This window comes from Cryptotermes secundus, unplaced genomic scaffold (genome assembly GCF_002891405.2).
Source record: "Cryptotermes secundus unplaced genomic scaffold, Csec_1.0 scaffold594, whole genome shotgun sequence".
Lineage (NCBI taxonomy): Eukaryota > Metazoa > Arthropoda > Insecta > Blattodea > Kalotermitidae > Cryptotermes > Cryptotermes secundus.
In genome coordinates, this window is record NW_019737090.1 from 310194 (window position 1) to 326394 (window position 16201).

The 16201-nt window shown below is 34.9% G+C and overlaps 1 protein-coding gene across 1 annotated transcript; it reads left to right on the top strand.

Moving 5' to 3' along the window:
- The first annotated feature begins 52 nt into the window (after window positions 1-52).
- Window positions 53-11426, top strand: LOC111870125 (tetratricopeptide repeat protein 30A). Its single transcript, XM_023862157.2, has 13 exons — window positions 53-258; window positions 997-1062; window positions 1307-1516; window positions 3222-3347; window positions 4393-4528; window positions 5672-5836; window positions 5962-6230; window positions 6773-6969; window positions 7761-7971; window positions 8101-8276; window positions 8932-9027; window positions 10078-10190; window positions 11072-11426. Exons 1-13 carry the CDS (start codon window positions 199-201, stop codon window positions 11200-11202), a joined length of 1956 nt encoding a protein of 651 aa, XP_023717925.1. The 5' UTR covers window positions 53-198; the 3' UTR covers window positions 11203-11426.
- Window positions 11427-16201: the final 4775 nt, after the last annotated feature.

Consider the following 16201-nt stretch of genomic DNA (forward strand, 5'->3'; position numbering starts at 1 on the left):
CAAATCGTTCGGAGCGGTCCGGAGGGTCCGGAGCCCGGGGTAACTTATGGTTTCTATGCATTCTATGAAAAATTCGATAGCTACCTGAGAGTGATCGATACAAATTTGACATTCGTGTTGTCATGGCAACTGTTGCGCCTAAATCTATAAACAAATTCTTGTTCATTTTTTTAAATAGTTGTTCATCGTGTCCTCATTATGTTTATTCAGAATGTGCAGATCAAGGATGGAGAATATACAAAGACGATTTATACGATGGTAATAATAATATTGTGTAGATTCTAAAGGGTTCTGACGATGGGGTATAACGTACAGAATTGCTGGGGTTTTGAACTTTTTCCATCGTCCGGTATTCTAGAAAACTGAAAACACAACGTTTCGGAAATTGGATGTTTCCGAAACAGCGTGTTTTCTATTTTCCAGAATACCGGACATTGGAAAAAGTAAAAAAAAAATCCAGTAATTCTGTGAGTAAAATTCTTGTCTATTTGGAGATTATCAGTCGTTTCTAACTGAAGTAGACGGGGCTTTATGTTCAAATTATGTTGTTCTGGATTGCGACACCGTGTCGTGCGATGTTTTCGAGGAACATGCTGCCGGCATCTTCAAGGTTGAACTTCAAGTCAGTGGAATGAATTGTTCTCTTTGCCCGTAAAAGTGCTTCAACAGTAGAGTTTCTTTATTCAATTTACTGTATTTTAAATTTAATTTAAGATTCATGTATAATGAAAATGAAGCTCTCATAGACTTTCCTTTAAACAGAATAATATATTCATTTGCATAGTTTAAACTTTGATCAGAGCTGTAGTTTGAGTGAGGGACACACAAAATGGATACACAGTTTAATTGGATACCCCTAAGAATGTGGTTACCAGGAAGACAAAGAAGGAGATGTGAGGATAATGTCAAGATGGATTTATTGAAACAGGTTTTTCAAAATGACAGGTAGATCAACTGGTTCCATAATAATAGATGTATTTTTTAATTTACTTTCAGATAAAAGAACAGCGATACAATGATGCAATACAAGTATTAACCAATGTACTGGAAACAAATCAACCAGTAAGTTGAAATACATGTTTTAAATATATTATACAATGTAATCATAAGAACCCTAACATTGTTTCAGAAAATATTAGATTATGTTCTGTACTGATTATATGTGAGAAAGAAACATGGCATGTTGGCATGTTTGGCGAGATGCTGTGGAACACTTGTTTTATGTTTCAGTGTTATTTCAGAACAGGTTGTAAGGCAAATATTTTAGGACATTGTATTTGAATATAAATTATGTATTATGTTTCAGTCAAGAGCAGGCCTTTCTCTCCTGGCCTACTGCTACTTCTATACTCAGGACTTCATAAAAGCAGCTGACTGCTATGAGAAACTCACCCTTCTTCTCCCTGAAGAAGCTGAGTATCGCCTTTACTATGCTCAGTCTCTGTACCAGGCTTGTATGTATGAGGAAGCATTGAAAGTTACTTCCCAGATTGATGATCCAGCTTTTCAAGGAAAGGTAATTACACTAGAACCTGCTGGTTATAAAAAACAAAGACAATATTATAATGATAGGATCTGTTTTATTTTTACTATGTGTATACATCATTCTACCCCTTATGTACATACACAGGTGGTAGTTCTGTTTGAAACTGTACCATTTAAAGGAGAGAGATATAACTTATTTCATTGTCTTAAAGGGGAAAGGAGGGAAGTAGATAAAGGTGTAGGAGGGATAAAGGAAAGGAAGAAAGGGGTGAAGGATGAAGGTGTGACAGAAGTAACTCCCCACTGAATTTCATCAATCCTTTTCCATAAGTTTATATATATATATTGCACCATAATCAATATCCAGATTTCTAGTATAAAGATGATACTTAGAAAATATTGTTATGTGAGTGAGTGACTCTGAGTGGGTTTCTGGATTGGCTATTGAATTTATTGACCACTTTATGTACTACCCTTGTAATTACACTTAATTATAGTGTTGTCACTGATTCCCATACATTACAAATCACAACAGCACGCACTAAGTTATTGCCAGCCTCAGTGTCTTCACTAGTAGTTGCCTGGTAACAGCTCCAACGATGGCTGTTCCTGTGCTTGCATGCTGAATTCCTCTCTGAATAGTGGCTTCCTTCCCGCTGAACTCAGTCTTCACTTCATCCCGCTTATAACTCCTTGGCACAGACCACAGTATTAAACACCATTTACATCAGTACCTCTGTTGTTGTGTGCTGATTTGTTGCTGTGGAGATGCTGCTCAAATTGTTTCCGTGGGAACATGTTCTGTTTGGGAAGCATGTTACACAATAACGGCTCTGGTACATTCGCTTATCTCATTGTTGTTGCCTAGAAGTAAATGTTGTTTCAGAGCTGTTCACTAGCAATGGCTGTTTCTCTGGCTCCACAGTTCTTGCTTGGAGCAAATATGCCACAGGACCCCATTTGTTTATGTTCATTGCCTAGAAACAGCACTGTAGATGTGAGCTATCATCATCATTGTCAGTCTTATTATTATGGTTATTGTTGGTTGCCACTGCTGATGTTGTTAACCTTTATCCTCTCAACAATGAGGAAAAATGTATTTTTATGCACTGCTGTTGGAATGTCTATAAATTTAGCACTCTACATAAAAGCAATAACAAGTTCTTTTATTGCATTCATTTTTTTCATAGCATTGCTGCTTATTTTTCTGTGTGTACATATTTAAATTATTATTACTTTTATCTGTTTAGTCACTGTATAGTTGACATAGGAGGAAATAGGTGGAAAGTTACTGCCAATGTATGACATGAGAAAAGTTGGACCAGAATGTAGTAATGTAAAGGCTCAATGTAAATGTATTCTTGTCATTGTATAAAATAGTATTGCTTTAGATGAGCAGGCAGGCATTTTTGAGCCCTGATCACCATCGTCACCACTACCACTGCCGCCACCCCTTCTGCCACCCCCACCACCATCATCTTCATCATTATTACCAATGTTGAGCCTAACAGGCATGTTGTCATTGTGTTTATGTTGGTTTTATACCACTCAAAAACCCCTCTAAAGATTTACTTATGCATTTTTGTCTGCTTTTTTTTATACCATTTGCTGAATGTCCCAATGTAGAACACACTAAAAAGTGATTGTGTCCATTACTTTAAATGTCTCCGTAATAAGAATACTTTATAATATCTGAAAATGTATATTTCCCTTGTACCTATCCTCTCTGCAAATAGATCACAAAACTAAAAGCAGCTATAAAGTATGGAGAGGAAGACTTGGCTGGGGCAAAGAGTCTTGTAGATAGCAGTCCAGAGGATGATCCGGACACTGAAATCAACCATGGCTGTCTTTTATACAAGGTAAGTTTCCTTGAAATCAATGTTTTCATGGTGATTTGAATGCTTATGGAATATTAATTATTTCTGTTACAGTACTTACAGGAAGACATAGGGATTTTGTTTCTGGAGCCATCTTCCACACAGTGCCACTAGAGTCGACAAATTAAGGTTTATCTCTTTAACTTAAATATAGAGAACTCAGCAATTCAATAAGGGGAGCTAAGCTCATACGCATTTAACAATGACCAAGAGAAACAGTAACAGCATAATTCACTGTATATATTCTTCACCAGTAGATTTCTTTGTCATTTGTTGGTCATAATGTTTTAGATGCTTTATATGTTTTGTTCATGATTGGAATTCAGTCCTGGCCATATAATGTGAAGCTTATTACCATACCAACTGAGCTCATACTAGACATAAAAGGAAGATAATAATACAACTTTAAAAGTTCCTGGAGGCCTTATATAAATCATGAGAAAAAAATGTATTGTAGGAAAAGTAATACAAGGTATATTTATTTTTAATTTAAATCTATTTCTTTTTGCATGTGCCCATGAGAATATTGTCCTTCTGCATCACCTGTTACACTGTTGATAAATTTGGGCCACTAGTGAAGCGTTATTTTCAAGCATTTGAACTTCTTAAATGTCCTTATTACATGAAATATGAGGTTCACAATACAGTGAATATGAAGATTGCTGTCTTCTGGGATGTGGTACCATCTGGTCTGACACAAAGTTACCAGTATTTCAGAGAAACTTGCTGCCTTGATCTTCAGGGTAAAACAGTAAGTTGTACAGTGTTGGGTATAGTAAAACAAGGATACAGATATAGCAAAATGTGGACAGCAAACATAGCTGCAGGCAGCCCAGTGGAAGATGGTGATTCCTGAAAGGGTGGGGCCAAGTTCAGGGGATAAACATGAAAGAAAATGTTCATACTTCACTTATAAATTTTCTTGCAGTTGTCAATGATAGCAGTACAGCTCCTGTTGAAGGAACATATCTTTCCAGTCTTACTGTCTTTCATTGTTAATTTTGATATCTTCCCCTTGTATTTTAAGGAAGGTCGCTTTGAAGATGCATTACAGAAATTCAGCACCTCTCTCCAAGTGCTTGGGTACAATCCTCATCTTTCCTACAACGTTGCTCTCTGTTACTACAGGCTGAAGGAATATGCTCCTGCGTTGAAACATATATGTAAGTTTTATAATGAGACATTATACATACACTCTTTGAATCCTACATAACAACCATTATTTAAACCACTGTCTTCTGAATTTATTTTGGATCATTCTTCATGAACTCAATCATTTTTAAAGAACAGATTTGGTTTAGAGGATGAGATGGGTGAGGTATGCAGCATGCATGGGAGCAGTGATAAATGCAAACAGAATTTTAGTCATAAAACCTAAAGGGAAGAGACAATTGTGGAGGGTATTATTAAAATTGGTTCTTAAAGAACTAGGGTGTGAGATGTGGGTTGTATCTTACCTGGCTTAGGATATGGTCCAGAGGAAGACTGTTATACTCATGGTAATGCATTTCAGGTTCCATAGAAGTCAGGGACTTCTTCATTATCTGAGTAATTATTAGTTCATCAACAGAATTTATTATAATATGTTTGATCCATTTTCTTTTACAAATATAAGTAAATCATATGATAGTCCTTCATGGGGTACCCCATACAAATTGTGGACTTGCTTGCTCATTTACAGACATGAGACTAGATTTTAATGCAACAATAACTTTTTAGTCTTCATGTACACAATCTAAAATTCAAATATCAGTGAATGCTGAAGTGCACCTTAGTCACTGCAGTTTTTATATATGTATGTGTTTTAATCATGAATTCCTGTGAATTAAACAAATTTATTCTACATCTGGTTAATTATCATTGTTTCCCTGGTCTAGCATCTGAAGTGTAGAATCATGAACTATAGAAACATATGAAGCTAGTGCATGTAATTCTTTTCTGTTCTTGGTAAACATTTTCTGATACAAGGAATAAACAAATTGAACTGTATATTATAGAAAAAGTATGTAAAATAAATATACTTCTAGCAGGAACAGAATTATATTTTAGTTGCTATTGGTATTAGAGAAAAGAAAGAAGCATTTATTTCTGGTACTGAGAATTTATGTTCCCTCATTCTTACAGGTGCTTGTATCTCCAATTACATTTTAGCTATATTTTCTTCTTATGTCCTTTGTTATGATATATACTGATAACTGGAGATACAACACACAATAATAATATGAATGAATGAATGAATCTGCAGAAATTCTTACAGTTTTATAATGATGATATATAAGCAGTTATTTGAAAATTTAATATTTTAGCTGACATAATTGAACGTGGGATCCGTGAACACCCTGAGCTTAGTGTAGGCATGACAACTGAAGGTATTGAAATGAGGAGTGTTGGTAACACCCTCACATTGCACGAAACTGCGCTTATTGAAGCCTTCAACCTCAGAGCAGCCATTGAATATCATCTAAAAAACTGTAAGTAGCAACCTAAATTTTAAAGTTATTTGATGATGATGTGACACAACATTTAAGACTTTTATTTTGGGGGGGGGGCTACAATGTAAACACCTACTATGCATAATAGATGGCTTTAACTGCAGTTGAATCAGCCAGAGAAGCACTTACAGACATGCCACCTCGCTCAGAAGAAGAATTGGATGCTGTCACACTTCATAATCAAGCACTGATGAACATGGAAACCAAACCAACCGAAGGTTTTGAGAAACTTCAGTTTCTGCTTCAGCAGAATCCATTTCCTCCTGAGACATTTGGAAATTTACTCCTCCTCTATTGCAAATATGAATACTATGATCTGGCTGCTGACGTTCTGGCAGAGAATGCCCAACTCACTTACAAATATCTCACTCCAGTAAGTAGCTAGCCTGTATGATATACTTGTACAACATTTTAATGCATGATGCCCTTTGAGATTGTAACACAGGAATATGTTTGGGTACCCCTGTATCTTAGAAAGTGTCAATATTATGGTGTTCTATGATATGAAGGTGTGTAGCTTGGTAAATGAGTAACAGTATTTTAAAGAAATGTGTTACTTCCATCTTCAGGATCTTTTACTGTGAAGATGAAGGCAGCAGGTTCCTCAGAAATGTTGGTATATATCTACAAGTCCACATTATGTCATATCCCAGGAGGCTGTTAATCTTGACACTCACTCCTGTGAAATTCTGAAATCCTAAAACAATTTTTGCAATTTTGTATTCTCATTTTTCCTCTCTAGTGTACAGAAATCTATATCCACATCAGTTGATTGGTAATGTTAACTGTATTTAAAAATACATGCCTTGTCACTGATATACAAAACATATAAATCTCAAAATAGGAGCGTGCAAGAATGTTAGATAAATATTGCATTCCTCCACATATCATTTTTTTGGCATCTTTTCATTTCAGTACCTCTACAATTTCTTGGATGCTCTAATAACTCAACAAACATCACCTGAGGAAGCATATCGCAAGTTTGATGAAATTGCTTCAAAGCATACCGAAACACTTCGCAAGCTGACCAAACAGGTGCAGGAAGCAAGACAAAACCATGATGATGAATCTGTAAAGAGAGCTGTAGGTGAATATGAAGATGCTTTAGAAAGGTATGGGTATAAATGAGTGAATTTAATGTATATCATAAACTTACCAGAACAGTATCTTGTAATGGTGTGTTACTAGTTCGTACATAATCCTGACCACTTTATACAATTTAAAGATCTTTATATTCCTCACTATTGCTGGTCATGTGCAGAATCCCAAGTTATCACCTATAATCCTGTTAACAATAATTAATATCCCATTTATTTGCTTCTTTCATTTTGCGCCTGTTCTTGGTGTCCTTCAGCCAATATATCAGTTTACCTGCACTTTTCTTCTCCTCAGAATCTTTCTGTGTAGAATAGAATTTTGATTTTACTTNTCCAAGTTATCACCTATAATCCTGTTAACAATAATTAATGTCCCATTTATTTGCTTCTGTCATTGTGCTCCTGTTCTTGGTGTCCTTCAGCCAATATATCAGTTTACCTTGCACTTTTCTCCTCAGAATCTTTCTGTGTAGAATAGAATTTTGATTTTACTTACTCTGTAAAATATTCAAATGAAAATTTGTTCAGAGATACAGTGTGTGTGTGTGTGTGTGTGTGTGTGTGTTTTCTGAAAAGGCTATGAAAGAAGTGTTGTTCTTGTAAAAAATAAATTATTATAATTAATGGATTAAACATAACCATACATGTATGATAATATTTATTATAGTATTATTAGATCTTCAATTACATTATGACTGTGTAACTGCATATAACCTAAATATGAATGAGATTATTTTTCTTTTGATTTCAGATTTTGGTGTATAATAAAGTAAAATATTTATAATTTCATATGTTGTTTCTTTCAGGTATATTCCGGTACTGATGGCACAGGCTAAAATATACTGGGACATGGAGAACTATGCACAAGTAGAGAAGATTTTCCGCAAGTCTGTGGAATTCTGCAATGAGAATGACATATGGAAGCTAAATGTTGCTCATGTACTCTTTATGCAGGAAAATAAATTCAAAGAAGCTACAGGTTTCTATGAGCCAATTGTTAAAAAGCATTATGATAATGTAAGTAAATAATGTGGTGAAACATCTTGTGTCTAATTTTGTTCTTAGAACTGGCGTTCTTTTAAATATTCTATTTCTCTCTTTCCTTTTGGTTTCCTAAAAACTTCAGTGATATGAATTTTGTTCCAGATTGTGAATGTGAGTGCAATTGTTCTTGCAAATCTATGTGTTTCATATATCATGACCTCACAAAATGAAGAAGCAGAAGAGATGATGAGGAAGATTGAAAAGGAAGAGGAACAGTTGGCATATGATGATCCAGACAAAAAAGTGTTTCACTTATGCATTGTAAATCTTGTAATTGGGTAAGCCTTCCATCAGAATATGAAAAATTATTCTGTGGGTATCTAAATACAGATTACTGATGAATGAATCTAAATATATATGATCAATTAATCAAACAGGTTTCACAATATAGTTAGAAATTTTTTTACAATGGTTAAGGCACTGATTTGAATCAGTGTCAGCAACTGACTGTTCTGAGATTATTTTTATAGTCCTTTTTTGTCCTTCTGTTAATTTCTGGGACAGTTTGCCAGAGTACACCATGATTGGTTCCTTCTGTATCTCTCCCTGTTCACCATATATGATCATAATGTTATTATTCAGTAAATGTTGACACTCTAAAGCACATAAATAGAATAACAAAAATTGTGCAATGTTAGAAATTTAAAAATAATAGTAAGGAAGAGTAATACAGCTTTAGAGGTTATAAAAGGTTCACTGACTAAATAGAACTCTGGGAATAAATTAAAAAGTAGAGGAACTTCATTAACGTTTCTGTGTTTGTAGTATTCCTTAAAAGTTTCATTTCTGAAGTTTTACCCACATTGTATTTGCAGCTAAAGAAATCCTTGCAGTGCAGATGTATTTGGAAGATGTGTCTGAACATACCCATGCGTACTGCTGCCAGTTTTGTGCAGGTTATTAATAACTGGTTAATTACGTTTATTGTTTCAGAACATTATACTGTGCAAAGGGGAATTATGAATTTGGAATCTCACGTGTTATAAAAAGTTTGGAGCCATACAACAAGAAACTGGGTACTGATACATGGTACGTTATTTTTTCCTTTAATGCTATCATAGAGCACCAGTAAAATTCCTGTTGAAAATTTGATGGGAACATCTGACAGTTCCCATCTCTAGCTACAGTTTCCATAGGTAACCCTTCCATTGATCATATGTTTCAACAAGAAACTGGATACTGATATAGGGCACATTATTTTTTTCTTTAGTGCTATTTTGCAGTTCCAGTAAAATTCCTGCTGAAAATTTGATGGGTACATCTGACAGTTCCCATCTCTAGCTACAGTTTCCATAGGTAACCCTTCCATTGATCATCTGTTTCAACAAGAAACAGGGTACTGATATATGGCACATTATTTTTTTCTTTAACGCTATTTTGCAGTTCCAGTAAAATTCCTGCTGAAAATTTGATGGGTACATCTGACAGTTCCCATCTCTAGCTACAGTTTCCATAGGTAACCCTTCCATTGATCATCTGTTATAAATTGCAGTTCTTGAGGGATACTTTAAAATCACAGTTTCACTGAATGTGTGTTTTATGTAACTTTTATCGGCAAAGGTCAAGACTGCAGTACCAACTGAAGCACAGGTAATTTTCACTGTCATTTATTGTGGCAATCTTCTTGCCTTGTTTTAATTATTCTTGACGATAACATGTATAACACTCACTAATACAGTCGATCATAGACCACATCATACTATAAGCATTAATACTGAAATTTCCCTTCTTATATATGAATCAAGTTTTGTGTCCTACTGAGTGTTTTAGGATTAAGAAACTGAAGTGAAAGAAAGGGTTTTATGGATACCTTATACTCCAAAATGGGAGCAACAGTAAAGAGAGAGAGAGATGGCATGTCTGACATAAATTGAGAGTAAAAGATCGTGAAATTTATCTTGCAAACATAATAAATATATATTTACTGTTATTCATGATTTTTACCAAGTTTCAAATTTACAAAATTTTAATTTTATTACATTTCTTTAGGCATGTAATATATTGTGTCACATGTGGCTAATAATGTTAACATACAGAAGTAAATACAAGTTTATTTACTGTGCTAAAATTATTTTTTAGGTTCTATGCAAAGAGATGTTTCCTCTCACTTATTGAAAATCTAGCAAAACACATGATCGTAGCAAGGGATTCAGTTTTTCAAGAGTGTATTCAATTTCTAGAACACTGTGAAGGTATGTATTGCTCATTTTGCTTACTCTTCTAGCAGCATTTGTATTTTATAAGTACTGTTGGAACAGTCTTCATTCTCTTCTTTCTTCCTACAGTTTTTTTTTGCCAGCTGTGTCCCCTCTTCTTGACATCTTCTAGTACCTGGATAAACTATCTTGTTCTGTGTCATCCCATAGATATTCTTTCATTAGATTTTAATTCTAATGCCCTTTATGGTATCATTGCAGTATCTGTCACTTTTATGTGTACAAATAATTGCTTCTCTTCTAACTCTGTTGAATTCTTAATTCCATCTACTCTAAAACTTTCATTTATAACTCCTGTCTCTTCTTTAGTATCCCCCCCCCCTTAAAATCATAACTATTATATGAATTTTTCTTATGTTTCTCTTGGTAAGTGTCCATGTTTTGGTGTTTTATGTTAGTATTAGTTTCAGATTAAAGAATGAAAACAACTGTGGTTTTATTTTCATATTTTAAACAAGGACATTCTGCCGGTCACAGTAGCCGAGCAGTCTAAGGCATGTACTGTCTTCGCTCGCTTGGAAACCAGGATCGTGGATTTGAATCCCACTCAGGGCATGGATGTTTAGTTTGTGTGTGTGTGCGTTTTTCTGTGTTTGTGTACAGGTAGAGGCCTTGCGATGAGCTAACCACCCGCCCAAGGAGTCCTACCGTATGTCTTAAGATCTAGAAAAACCGAACATAGAAGTTCATGGAGGTAGGCCTAGGCCCACTGGGGCTGTAGTGCCAAGGAAAAAAAAAAGGGACATTCTTCTTGTATTATTTTACTTGTTACCAATATCCTTGCAGTCCTTGTATTGTAATAGCCTTTGCAATAAGAGGTTAGTGTATTTTTCTACAAACAAGTTATACAATTCCAGTGTATGGTAAAGATGTGAAGACTGTTATTGAACAGCCCCTTCAAGAGTCTCATCTCCATCAGGGCAAGAATACAGTGACATATGAGGCCAGACTTCTCAAGGCTTTGTTGTTACGCTTGCAGACGTACTAATGTTAATTCTATATAATGAGGTACCATGTGTATTATACTGAGTAACAGTAGAATTATGCTAAACAGTGTAGTTTTATATTTTAATAGATTCACTACAAAGCACTTAAATTCCAGTTTAAAACCTGTTATCCAAGCACATATAGCCAAGTAGTTTTCATTTAAAAACAGTAATGCTTGTGAAGATTTCTGTCTCCTGTAATACAATGCTGTATAGTCTGGTGAAAGTCAGCCAAGGTTTCGGAGGAGCATGTAACCTTCATCTTCAGGGTTATAGAGAAAGCCAAGCAAGTAGAGGTCCTCTTGCTGTTTGCTTCATGCTGGCTTCTTGCTCTGCTTTCTCTTTAACCATGAAGGTGGAGGTGACATGTTCATCCAATATATTGGTTGACTTTCACTGGATTACCTGGCGATATATCTCAGGAGAGAGAACTCTTCATAACTACAGTTGTGAGAACCCCATATCTTAAATAATGCTTGTATCAGTACTTAGTTAAATGTCTACGAGTAAGTTGTATGCTCCGATGGTTTTGTGGAAATTGTGTCACGTGTGTCTGAGAAAGACTCAGCTTAGATTTAGTGTGGAACCGTGGAGCATAGTGTTGATGATGACAGTAAATTTAATTGTATCAATAGTTACTGGAACAATGTTTGTATATAAGTTGTAATATCTTTATGACGTTGTCCTCTGGATTGATTTTATAGTAACTTGGGCTTTGACATGTTCTATATCTGGAGGCGCCATCACCAAATGTAGATCTGATGAACAAAAATAAATTGAATTGGAAAAAAAAAAGATGGTCCAAAACATCTTCATGACTGAGAGAGAATGTTCACATAAGTGACATTTTCCAATATCATAATTGAATGTGTTAATCAAATGTGAAAAGAATACTAATTGAAATGTGTTTTAAATACAAAGTAAAACTGTTGTGTTCATGGATGATGGTACAAATCCGTATTTAAACTTATCCACAGGACTGTGAGAAACATATCTGCTGTGAAAACTTAGTTAGCTGCACCATATCATAATGACATAGCATGCTTTGTATGCATCAGCGAAGTGTGTAAGTGAATTAGTAGAAGTGTATTATAATAAATACTTTAATTGAAAAATTTTAATTGTCACTGAGTGGATCAAACTATCTGTTGACACTATTATGATATTCAGTCCTTGCTGAACATAGGGGTTCTATTCCCAGAAAACACCATGCTTAGAAAAATCATGTCAGAAAACATAAAACATCTATGGAAAAATCAGATTTGGTAAACTTGAAAAAGAAGTTACCTAAAATTTGTTCATAATAAAAGTAATTAACTTCATGTCATTATCACAGAAATATATTATAACTAATAATATGGATAGAAAATTCAGTTACCTATTCTTCAGTGGAAAATGTTTGGAGTTGCTGCAGTAGATGTAATTTACTGGAAAAGCAGAATTTCACACAAAGAAAAGTGCTTGATGTGGCTTGTCAGTTTGAAGCTTCTTGACCATACTGTCTGAAGCCAGCATCAACCATCACATTTAACCCTTTCCTGCTTTTTCTCATACAAGTCCATTGTCAGAGGCCTTTTGCCACCAACTTCACAAATTAGTTGCTTTCCCCTTTATTTTTGGCCCAAGATTGTTGGTTCATTAAATACTGTAATTTTTGTTCCAGAGTCAGTAGCAATTTTAATTTAGATGCAAATTTCAGATTTTATGCACTGTACCATACTTTTAATAAACACTGCAATGCCTTCTTTACATTCACAAATGTGTTCTCTTTCCATTCCAGACTTCTTGGAATGAATTAACAAAATTCTGTCAAAAGCTGTGATTAAATGTACAGTATTCCAAAATGTAAAATATTTATGCATGTAAATATGTTTGGATCTCTGCAGATATTCTCATTGGTAATTTGTTCCTACAAATTTGTGCAAATATACTATAGTTTTGTCAAATCTCACAATAAGTACATGTCAGGTGTATAACAGATAGATTTGGCTTGAGAGGCTTTTACAAAAAGAAAGTCCTATATGCCAGTATAGTGGTCAGTTTAATCCTTTTACTGTTATGGATGAAATAGTTTCAATATGCAGGGAAATATGCTGTGTCCTTTGAACATGGCTCTTCAACCAAATATGTAAAATTTTTGCAGTGCTCTTCATTCACTTTCATTGTTATCAGTTCCATTAAGTAATGTAATTAAGTAACATGATTAGTCCTGTATATTTTTTGTTGAAAAATTAATACATTATTTTTCTGTATTTCTTTATTTACACTGTTCACCATTTTTTTTTATTGCTAATGGGGTGGGACTAAGTCCCTTGTACTGCAGCCACTTCTGGCCTGTTGTACCAGCCCTAGATGATAGGTGAGGGTGATTGTGGAGCAATTGGTGGAATGAAGATTGGCAGGGGAAACCGAGGTACTCGGAGAAAACCTGCCCCAGCGCCACTTTGTCCACCACAGATCCCACTTTACCAGACCTGGGATCAAACCTGGAGCGCTGTGGTGGGAAGCCAGCGACTAACCGCTTGAGCTATGGCGTGGCCCTCACTGTTCACCATAGTCATATGATAGTAATATTTTATCTTGGGAAAATATAACTTACACATTGAATCATATTACTTATATTAGCTTAACTCATTCAGTACATTTATTTTATAGTTTTATTTTTGCTATAACACATTAATTATTTCCATATCATAGCTAATGTTGCTCAGTTCACTGCATTAATATCAATTAGTATTAAATTTTTTGCAGTAGTCCATTTTATTATATCTCTAATCCCTCCATACTGTAAATATGTATAATAGAAGAAGGAAAAATCAAATGAAAACTCATAATCTCTTCCATTTACTCAGTAATATTTTTAGAAATTCTTCTGAAAAATAAAATCCACAGCAAAAAATCGAATACAAGACATTAACAAGCCAGGATATATATCTGAATCTTGGTCAGAGCACGAGATATCCTAATTGAAGATTTAACGTCTTTCCGTAGTCATTCTAAGCAAACAGAGAAAAAAATTTAAAAAAGCCCCCCCCCCCAGAAAAATCATATAATTTTTTGACATTAAAGAACCTTTGTAGCTGAGACAGTATCATGAAATAATCTGCAAACTACTTTTAAGATTTGTCCTGTAAATAAGCCAGGTGTAACACTAATCCTCTGAAGCACTTCATAAAAATATGTATTTGTTTCACAGGCTGGAATTTGCTAAACTATTCAAAATAATTTAAGTGCATATAGTAAATGTGTGTGCATGTAAATATATGAATATAATTTATCATTAAGTAGTTAAGTAGTCATTATAAATGAAATGTTGATTCACTCAGCAGATGAATTACATTATATATGATATTTGTTGTTATTTATGATCTTGATATCTGTATTGATTGCTGAATTGCAAATAAAATTTGAAGGGTATTATTTAAGGTAAAATGTCAGAACATTTCAGCTGTTCTGGAATTTTATAATTTGTTTTTTTTTATGCATTTTAATATCTCCCTACCATCTTTACCTTGGTATCCTAAATATGTGCTTCCCAAAGGCCTATGATCTACCAGACAACACAACATCACAGATGTATAGTCCACAAAGACAAAGCCTGATTTCATTTCATCTAACAAAGGGCAGACACCTCCTGTTATCAGTGGAGATGCTGTGACTGTAAGTGTCATCACAGTGAACACACTACAAGCTTAAAATATGATCATGATTTCAAAATTGGACTGGACACCAAGACAGGCAGACTGACTGACTGTCAACCGTTATGTGACTTGAAGTATCTGGTCAGGGCTACTGAACACCTCTGCGTGGTGCAATGGCAGAATGATGATTAGCAGGGGAAAACCAAACAAACTAAGAGAAACCCCTCCAGTACTACTTCACCCTCCAAGAATCTTACATGAAGTTTGAAAGTTCCTGATCATGGATAGGCACCAGGATACAAATTTGACAATATTGTTAGGTGAATATTCCACTAGAAGTCCAGAAATAATTAGAAATCGGCCCCACTCAGTGAAACCATTTAAAAATCTCATATATTATGTGGCATTTGAGGTTATTGTAGCAGTGGTTATGGGGAGTTCTGTCTCAGATGTAACACCATGTGAAAGTTAACAGACTACTACTAGAACTCTTCATGTTACACTGGTTCCCGCTAATGATTAAGGCACCTATACTATGGTTTGGACATGATGGTGGGTGAACACGTGTTTGTCACAAAAGAGGAGTATTCAATTATGGAAGGCTCAAAGGAAAATAAGTGATACAAACAGTGAACTGTCACTAATGCTGATTTAAGTTTAATCACATGACAATCACTACTACAGAAAAACTAATGATGACCCACCTTCATGTTTGACTCTTAGGATAGATAACTGTAACTACACATGATAATGTTGTTATAAGGATGTATGTCATCTGAATTTGAATGACTTCTTTTCAATCAAAGACCTCCACAGAAACAATTTTAGTAGTTCTTGATGGTGATGAAAACACCTAGATCCACAATTTTTAATAGTATCGTGTATTTACAAATGCATTTTGTGGTTTGTTTTATGATGCTGTTAGTGTCCAGATGAGAGATTCTTGAGTGTAGCCACGAGCTGTTTCATACATAATAATAATTAAGATTACAGTAAGGGAGGAACATAGACTGAGGGTGTTGAGGAGAATATTTGGACCAAAGAGAGATGAAGTGACAGGAGGTTGGAGAAAACTGCATAATGAGGAGCTTCATAACTTGTACTCTTCTCTAAGTATAATTATAATGATCAAGTCAAGGAGGATGAGATGGGCAGGGCGTGTAGCACGAATGGGGGCGAAGAGGAATGCTTATAGGATATTGGTGGGAAAGCCACATGGAAAGAGACCACTGGGAAGATCAAGACATAGGTGGGCAGACAATATTAAAATGAATCTTAGAGAGAGAGAGAGAATGGGATGGTATGGATTGGATTGATCTGGCTCACGATAGGTACCAGTGGAACATGGTAATGAACTATC

Bases quoted from the DNA above. Each gene is read 5' to 3' on its own strand.
- LOC111870125 (XM_023862157.2), top strand. From the start codon at position 199: ATGTTTATTCAGAATGTGCAGATCAAGGATGGAGAATATACAAAGACG. The intron at 6,970-7,760 runs GTATGGGTATAA...TGTTTCTTTCAG, and splicing joins TATGAAGATGCTTTAGAAAG to GTATATTCCGGTACTGATGG. The intron at 8,277-8,931 runs GTAAGCCTTCCA...TTATTGTTTCAG, and splicing joins ATTGTAAATCTTGTAATTGG to AACATTATACTGTGCAAAGG.